This window comes from Lathyrus oleraceus, chromosome 1 (assembly GCF_024323335.1).
Source record: "Lathyrus oleraceus cultivar Zhongwan6 chromosome 1, CAAS_Psat_ZW6_1.0, whole genome shotgun sequence".
Lineage (NCBI taxonomy): Eukaryota > Viridiplantae > Streptophyta > Magnoliopsida > Fabales > Fabaceae > Lathyrus > Lathyrus oleraceus.
The window spans coordinates 97,623,638-97,633,360 of NC_066579.1; the positions used below are offsets into that span (position 1 = coordinate 97,623,638).

The 9,723-nt window shown below is 32.7% G+C and overlaps 1 protein-coding gene across 1 annotated transcript; it reads left to right on the forward strand.

Annotated features, from left to right (window-relative positions):
* The first annotated feature begins 1,504 nt into the window (after positions 1-1,504).
* LOC127119116 (transcriptional regulator DEF1) lies at positions 1,505-6,509 on the forward strand. The gene is made up of 3 exons (XM_051049315.1): positions 1,505-2,164; positions 3,803-4,081; positions 5,165-6,509. Exons 1-3 carry the CDS (start codon positions 1,862-1,864, stop codon positions 6,272-6,274), a joined length of 1,692 nt encoding a protein of 563 aa, XP_050905272.1. The 5' UTR covers positions 1,505-1,861; the 3' UTR covers positions 6,275-6,509.
* Positions 6,510-9,723: the final 3,214 nt, after the last annotated feature.

Sequence of the window (9,723 nt, forward strand, 5' to 3'; positions counted from 1 at the left end):
ACATTCAACATCATATTCATCAACAACATTCAATTAATCGTAATAATTCACAACACCGATTAAAATCATGCTAAATCGGCAACTCATATCAAAACAACATCAAACAACAGCAAACAAAAGCCATATAGTTCATAAAAGTCGAAAAATAGAATTTTGCAACTCATTATAAGCAAACAGACCATCTGCGCAACTACCAGGCTCATGACACCCTGGGCGTCACATGCGTGATGTCCGTCATCAATATCCAAAGCTAACCATTCACCATTGTGGCAATCTACATCAATACATGCGACCAGGAACCATGACGGGCTACCCATCAGTGCTTCAAAGGGCCTGACGCCCGTCAGTGACCTGCAACAACACCAGAAACACAGTTTTGCAATTTGGAGATCATGGAATCTTCTGAAGTCACTTCTAAACGTCCCAAAATCACTTAAAATATACACATTATTAATCAATTCTCCCCCTTATCTAGTTTTCCTAGCAGCAATAGAAAAATTATGGTCTTTGATTATTCTTCCCCTCTCTCCAAAGCTGTTACCTTCTATCTCCCCTGTGTCTCTAATTATCTTTTCACGTACTGGTAGAAAATCCTCTAAACTTAGGTTATCTCTTACTTTATATAGTCAGGGTAATCTAATTAAAATTATAATTTTCTCCCTTACTAACAATTACTTTACTCCTTTCTCCCTTCTATTTCTCTTAATTTACAAATTGCACCCAAACTCTCTAAATTCTTATTTCTAATTAAATAAATCCACTAAAATTGTATTATTTTAATCATATTAAATAAATTCCAATTATTCTAACTAAACTCTACTAACCCATACTTATTCTCCACACTCACCTCAAGGTCATACACTCCCATCCCCCGACTTAATTCAATTATCACACCTAATAATAAAATTAAAATATAATTAAATCAATTAAAATAATAACTCAAGAATTGGGGTGTTACAAAAATCATTGACAAGTTATACGGACTACCACATGTCACACATTGTGGTACTGGAGAAATCAGAGACATCACATGAAAGACTTCGTTATGCCCACTTATCTAGTAGACAACATATACATAAAAGTCATAACTTATCAAGACAGTCTGAGATGGCAAAAAAGGCATAATACTATTCAGAGGAACAATCAGAAAACAAGATGGCATCTGTCCCATAAGACTGACTTAGACTCAATACATATAAAGTTGTTAACAAAAATATGAAAGCTAGTTGTTGAGGTTTGCTTAAAGACAACAATAAGGATTGAATATGAAGCTTTACCAAATACACATGTTCTTGTGGCTGAATTGTGGGGAATTTATGAGGGACTGAATTTAGCTAAAGAAAAGGGTTACACCAAGTTGAAACTTCAAATAGACAATCAAAAGATTTGCAATGCTATTATAAAAGGGAATTCAAAATTAGGCTCTGGTTGAGGGCTTATTCGAGATATATAAATTCCTATTAACCACATTTATGACAAAACTAAATCTTAACTTTGGATTAGAAGTTTTTTTTTTTATGCATGTCTAACTAATTTAACATTAGCCTTATATTTGAATTCGACGGGACATAATAACCCAAATGTAATTACCCTCTTATTTATAAAAAGAAACTATATTTTTGCCATTGATATATAGATATAGATAAGGATAATTTGGTAAACTGTATTATGTTTTTTCTTTGAAATATACCAAATTAAATAAATAAAACATATAAATTGTTCTATTATTTAGGATTATAGAAGGTTGAAGAAGGACTAAGCAAAAGTAGGTTTGTTATTCGAAGAGGTTTTTCATTTTATATATATATATTTTTCACAGAACAGAACAATCACAAACGAAGAAGATAGAGTTCACCGACCAATGAATACGACGTCGTTTATGGACAAGCAGATAATGGATCTGAATCTCTCTCACGGATCTTCTACTCCTCTCACCAACGATTTCATCGACCTAATCAAGCTTCGTCATCCAGAACAACAAGTACTTGAAGACGATGATGAACAACAACACGAAGAAATTGATCCATCTACTCACAATAACGGAATCAAAAGTGATGATATCGTTCCTAGCTACGATTTTCAACCGATTCGTTCACTCCCTGATTCTTCCCCCAATTACGGTGCATCGCTTACGAAGAATTGGAACTCCGATTCTAACTCCAAAGTATATATTCTTACTTTTTCTTTTTTTTTGTGCCCTAACTGCTTTCTGGTGTTTTATCTTCTTTCGTGGTTGAATTGAATTGGATTATTATTCACTATTTTTTGTGTGATTAATTACAGTAATTTTAAGAAAAATAGTTTTTTATTTATTTATTTGTTTGGATAGAGGGTTACACGGACGGTGCATGTTCTTTTTAGGGTATGTTTGGGTAGAGGGTTTTGAAGGGGAGAACTTATTTTTCCTTTTTCCTTCTTAAATTTAGGAAGTCATAAAATGTTTCTTAAGATGGATTAATTAAAGTTCTGATTGAAGTGTTGTATGATCATTTATCATGCTATTGTTTCACTTTTTTTTCTTTTAAATCTTAAATATATAGCAAATATATAGACCTAGCTCTCCAAAATTCAACATATTCTTAAACTCCAATCTTATTAGGGTTTTTTAGATTATAGAACACATACACTGACTTCTAATATGAACTCACTATATTGCTACTCCATATTATCCCGCTTGAAGTTAATGCTTAAAGGACGAGTTATATGTATGTTTTTGCTTATTTCTTGATACTTTTAGGAGAATGCTAACGAGGGTGAGGGTTGTAAGGGTAATGGCTAAGGAAACAAAGTGAGAAAGTGTTTGTTGTATTGAAAATGCTAAAAACATTTAGTGCTTTTGGAAATATGGATATTGTGAACATAAGGGTGTCTCTTAAAGAATTTAAGAAATGAGAAGTATTTGCTGAAAGGAAATTCCTAGTATTGTCAAGATCAACGTCCTAGGAGATTCTAACCTGTTAGGAGGGTAAAATGTAGGATCATAAGATCTACCAAGATGAAGAAAACCTATAAATGACAATATTAAAGTAAATTTCATTCACATAACAATAGCCAAAACTGGCCTCACTTGTGTTCTAAAGTTTAAACATAAGAAAGTCTACAAAAGAAAATACCACTACACTTACCCCTATCCTACTACCAGCTGCCCAGAAGCCATTTTTCAATATATAATGCATTGAATGCTTTAATTTCCTGTTAACACTATCTATTTCTTGACTTGTGAACATGACCCATATTGAAAATTACAACATTAAGTATATCAGTAAAAAAACTTTATTTTTCATTTTAATATCTTTTTTATGGAATCATTACCAAGTGTCTATAGTCAGCGTCACTCATCAGCATTTATCTTTAAGTAATTAGAAGCATTTCACAAGGTGTATTACTCTTTAATCACTGACTTCGTGGCAATCATCAGTGAAATCCTTTTTTAAAATTACGCAGAATTGAGTTAATGCATAGTAGAAAGTTCTTGAAGCAAATGAAAGATAAGTTTGTGATATCCTGGGGTTTCAGTGTTATATGTCGGGTCATGCCCCTGTTTCAGAGTTAGCTGCTGATCTGTTGTCTTAGTTAGTTGTTTATCATTTACTTCTTGAATTTTCCTTGTTCTCTCAATTGTGCAGTTTGAGTTGATGGACTATTTTGGCATTGCATTGGGGTTTCATGTATTAGAATAATCTGATGATCATATGTAGTGTTGTGCAATATATAGGACGTCATAAATAATAATATATCGTATCATCTTAGCGTGGTGTTATTTTCATCATAAATATTGAGTATTCATCCTTATTTTGTGCAGAAATACAGTTCTCTGGATTCTTTTGAACCTGCAAAGGTGACTGTAGAAAAAGACCGAAGTGCTGTTGATGCCGCAATTTTGTTAGAGATTGATCGAACAATGAAGAAACATATGGACAATTTGCATCATGTTCTGGAAGGTGTTAGTGCACGGTTAACACAACTAGAAACCAGAACTCACCATCTTGAGAGTTCTATGGATGATTTGAAGGTATCTGTTGGAAATAATCATGGAATCACTGATGGGAAATTGAGGCTGTTGGAGAATATTCTCTGTGAGGTATTTTATCAATCACGCTCCCTCCTCCTCCTCCTAACTTCGAACTTTAATAGTTGGCAATCCTAACTTCGAACTTTAATAGTTGGCAACATTTGGTATATTAAATGAGTTCTTTTGATTGATGCAAATATTTGTTTGGTGTCTGTATGTGTACTCACATGCTTCCAGGTGTAAGATTTCCCATAGTTCATCAAAACAAATGTATAATCAACAGTTTATTAATATCATAAATAGCTGTAACCTAATAAACATAATTGTCTTAAAATTTTGGGTTTGCAGTTTGGGGCTTCTTTTTTAAGGGATTAAAGCCTCAAGGACCAAATTCTTGACTACTTGGTTATATGTTTTGACACAATGTTAAAAATCAACTATAACTGAAGCTTTAGTGATTAGGTAAACACTGTTAAAATGAAATACTTTTGAATTATTAGGTTGTCACTGAAGTTGACCCTAGGAGTGCGATAGTATTTTACTATGTTTGCCACTAATTGAGGTTCTCTCCACAAAATTGCCATAACTTCAGCTTCAACATGGCTGCACTAGGGCAATGTGGTACTCATTTTTACTTGGTGGCTGGGAAAATGGTGGAGGGGCCTTGGGCATTTGAGGATTGTACATATAATTTTATATTTGGCATGCAAGATTGAATATTATTTTAAAATTTCTGTAACGTCGTATCAAATTTTTAATAAGTGTTGAACTGAACTTGTTAATTCAGAGTTGCATTTGTTTTTACACTGGGACATGGGCAATACAACCTTTGATTTACAAACCCTAAGAAAAAGCAGTAAGGGCTGAATTATTTAATCATCAGCCCGGAAGGAACACATCACATTGTTTTGTAAGGTCGACACTTGAAACTACTTATTTAAATAAATGGTTCGTAGGGAACCTTATGTATAGATGCTACTTGTGAGAAACAATAACACTGATTCTAATATAGTTATTTTTTTACATGCTGCTATTGGTGTATAATCGCAACACATACTTAATCTATCTATAAGCTTAAGCTCATGTTTTTTCATAGTTTATTCTCATATTGGTCCATCTTTTACTCTTTTGTTGGACATACAAAATATACAGGTGCAAACAGGAGTGCAAAATATCAAGGACAAACAAGATATTGTGCAAGCTCAGCTGCAACTGGCAAAACTGCAAGTGTCGAAGACAGAGCAACAATCAAAACCTCAAACTAGTGCAGTATCAGATCCTGTGCAGCAAGCTTCATCTGCTCCCCAGCAATCTCAGCAACATCTACCTTCATCTTTTAACCTTCCACAATCAACTCCTGTGATTTCTCCCCCTAATGCACCTCCTCAACCTCCTTCTCAACAGGGTTTACCACCTCCGGTTCAACTTCCCAATCAATACTCACAGATCCCAAATCCAATTGCTCCTCAGAGAGATCCATACATGCCACCACCTGTTCATTCTCAGGAAATCCCAAATCAGCAGTACCAGCTGCCTTTAACTCAGCAGCCACATCCTCAACCAGGGGCACCTCCACATCAACAATATCAGCAAACCCCTCATCCTCAGTACTCTCAGCCAGCACATCATCTACCTCAACAGCAGCCACCACTTTCATCCGGAAATCCACCTCAACTGCAATCTTCCATGGGTCACCACCATCTCGAAGAACCATCTTTTGTTCCTTCTCAGAGTTATCCTCCCAATCTCCGCCAACCACCATCTCAGCCACCCAGTGGACCTCCTCCACCTGCCCAGCAATTCTATGGGACACCGTCCCAAGGATATGAATCACCATCAAGTAGATCTGGTTCAAGTTATTCTTCTGGATATGGTACATTATCTGGGCCTGCTGAGCCATATCGATATGGTGGGCCACCTCAGTATGGTGGCAAACAACCACAAGTACATAACGTCTCTGTGTCTTCCAGTGGTGGAAGTGGTTACCCACAGCTTCCAACTGCCCGTGCTCTCCCACAAGCAATACCTACTGCATCATCGGTAAGTGGTGGCTCAGGCTCTGCTGGAACTGGTAACAGGGTTTCTGTTGACGATGTAGTTGAAAAAGTTGCTACAATGGGATTCCCTAGAGACCATGTGAGGGCAACGGTTCGGAAGCTGACAGAGAATGGTCAATCAGTTGACCTAAATACAGTGCTGGATAAGCTTATGAATGAAGGTGGCGGTGATATGCAGCAACAAAGAGGTTGGTTTGGTCGGTAAAATGGCGGTAATCAATTGAACTTTTGTATAGAAGTATGATTTGTTTCGTGATGAAGGTTTATGAGGAAGGATGACTTCGTGGCTGGATTGTGCCAATTGAATATTGTCTTTTTTTTCTTTCTTTCCAATTGTTCTTAGTTCTTGGATAGTTGAAACTGTTATGCTTTCTTGTGGGTTTAATTACTATCTTAATCTTGTGCAGTATATTTTCAATAAATAAAACGGGATTTGGTAAGTTGCTCTGAGTTTATCAAATTTCTAGCACAAAATCTTAGTCATTTTTGCATATAAATAATGTAGTCCTTCCTTACGTATTCGGCTAATATAGAATGTTTACTTTTTGTAGCACAACTAAATAGGTTTTATACAATTTTTAAAAAAAAAGTGTGATAGATTGTCCTAAACTTTGATCTTATGGAGACGTTTTTTATGCATCAAACATCCATGAACTTGTAATTTTATGATACCGATTTAATTCTTTGCCATAATCATAACTCAAACAATTTTCTTTAAATTCTTAATGGAATTATGATAATAAATACTCTCTCTGTCCCAAATAAGTGTTTCACAGAGTGAATAATGATTTTATTAAATTATTTTTATTGACTATTTGTGTATTCTAATTATCATTAATATTAATATAAAGGGAAATAATAATTAAAAATATTAATTAAATAATACAATTGAAAGATCAAAGTTAAAATTGTATTGAGACAAATAACTTTTACAAATGCTACATTTATTTTGGGATGATTACATTTCAAATTTCAAATATTTAAAATGATAGAAAAAAACATTAAAGAATAGTTGTTATGAACAAAATTACCTAGCATATGTTTGTAGTAGTGTTCAAAATTCTTTTTGTTATGGATTAATACTTTTAATTTCTTTTTACTCTTGACTCTAAAAATAGTCACATTATGTTGTACATAAAAAAAAGACATCTTTTGAAAAGTATTATTAATATTGATTGCTAAGGAACTTATAATTGAAAATTATTTCATGATAGAACTTGAATGATCACGATGATTGAAAATGAAACATTGACATTTTTGAAATGTAGATTATATTTTTGATATTAACAACTTCAAGAATTAATGCTAAAATATTCATACTTTAAAGATAATGGCTTAATACATATTTTGGTCTTTTAATTTAATGTTTCATTTTAGTCACATTACATATATAAAAAGAGGGCGACCATGTGAACCTTTTAGGCTCTCCGTGAACAACCCAAGACCTCCACCTCCACAGGGGAGGCCACATGAATCCTTTAAGCTCTCGTGAATAATGTTAAAACCTAAGACCTCCATATGGAGCAACCACGTGAACCTTTTAGACTCTCCGTGAATGAATTAAAATCAAAGACTTTCAAAGGTAGCAACCACGTGAACCATGAGGTTCTCCGTGAAAAAAATCAAAGACCTTTAAAAAGGATGGTCACATCCCTCTCAAGTTAGCCAAGATTTATTTAGAACCGAAAAACTATAAAACGAAAGCCTCAGATCATGGAGATTAAGTTCAAAATACTGAGAATATCCAAAATATTTAATAAGGTCAATGCAGAATGGGAATTTGTACATCTCAGTAAAAATTATATGATCGGACATAGATCAAGACTTTCTCTACTTAAGCATCTCACCTCTACAGGTCTCATGCTTGACAGAATGTGTACATCCCAAAAAATAACGAGATATGTCTTTCACAGATAAGGAATCAGGTTAATATCACGAACATACCATTTCAGGCGAGACACCTTGGATAAGGATAATGTCTAATGTCGGCCTCGACAACACGCTATTAATGACCCTTTTAATGTATGTTAATTAGCCTATTGATTATCAACTAGAGATGTTCCCAACATCTAGACATCCCTCATAAATATGGTTCAATGCTCGTTACACATATTGATGAGGATTGATTCCTATGTCTGAAGAATCAACACTATAAAAGTAAATCTTACAAGACGAAAAAAGGAAAACCCTTCGTACATCAAAAAAACTCATTGAAGCTCCTCATTGACCCTTGCCAATGAGGTTAAAATTGAGCCTCGACCGGTCTCACATTGGCGAGGTACAATGTTGTTCTTTGCAGGAACAAAACTTAATTGGTCTAAGAGGTAGACGCAATGGTCCAGTAGACAGTGGTCCGATAGGCATCCATCAACTACTCGAAAAGTTAAACCACTCTCACGTTGAACAACAGATAAATTCGTAACATGAGTTCGATTGTTTCCAAAGTGGTGAAATTTCTCTTATAACACTGAAGCTTAAAGCTTAAAAATAACGACGAAGAGGATAAATGTAATTGACTAAAGAACAAATATAGTTTATTCTCATAGTTATCTTTTCTTATAGTAAATAACCTAAACTTTTTTTGCTTTAATGTTTGACAATTGTATTTTGACTATAAGGAATCATGTATTTGAATTATATATTGTTATATTTTTATTGGATTAATTCATTGAAATGCTTTTAAGTTTTTATTGTGTTATATTTTGCTTTTGCGTATTTTAAAATCTCTATTTCGTTTTATGAGACTTAAACTATTTTTTAAATTTAGACGTGTCTATTCAATCCATTCTAGATCTTTTTGTGTCAATATTCTCACCTAACATAATTTATCATTAGATATATATTAATGAAATATTTTATTTTTTCAAGATATTATGTTCAAAGCTTAATTAAAAATAAAATTGTAAAGAAAAAAATTAAAAAACAAAAGTAAGAAAAAAGAAAATAATAAATAATAAAAAGATAAAAAAATCATTAAAAAAACACTACATTTTAGTAATCAAATATTATGAAAATGATTACTATTTTTTTTTAATTTTACATTATTTCATTCAAAAGCTACTTCTGAGTCTGATCTATGATCTACTATAAGTTTTTTTTTAATATGACCTTACCTTTTTAAAAGACTAACATGCCATATATAAAGTCGATCTATTTATCATTTTTTTCTAATATATATATAGGTTGGTTAGCCTATTTAAATTTTTTTCTAATATATATGTATACATAAATAAGTCTATTTAGATTTTTAATATATTTGAAAATGTAAGTCAACCTATAAAATTTCATAAATTTTTTTAATAGTTTAAGTCAGACCTATTTAATTAAATAGACTTTTAAAAAAGTCTAAATCTGATATTTTTATTAAATAAGTCTGGTCTGAACTGATCTTAAATAGACTAGATTATAGGCTCCACTAAACGGGTCTATGCTCATTCCTATAAAGACTATTAAATACGAAATGGAGAAATTTGAGAAATCAAAATCAAACAATTAAACTTTAGAGAGCCAAAATTAAACAATTAAAAAATTTGAGGATGAAAAAGTGTATTTAAACTAAAAACTTAATAATGAAATATAAGTATTAATATAAATCTTTATAATTTAATTGTGTTTGATTTTGAAATAAGAATATTTTTTATTGAATGTTATTAT

Bases quoted from the DNA above. Each gene is read 5' to 3' on its own strand.
- LOC127119116 (XM_051049315.1), top strand. From the start codon at position 1,862: ATGAATACGACGTCGTTTATGGACAAGCAGATAATGGATCTGAATCTC. The intron at 2,165-3,802 runs GTATATATTCTT...TATTTTGTGCAG, and splicing joins ACTCCGATTCTAACTCCAAA to AAATACAGTTCTCTGGATTC. The intron at 4,082-5,164 runs GTATTTTATCAA...CAAAATATACAG, and splicing joins TGGAGAATATTCTCTGTGAG to GTGCAAACAGGAGTGCAAAA.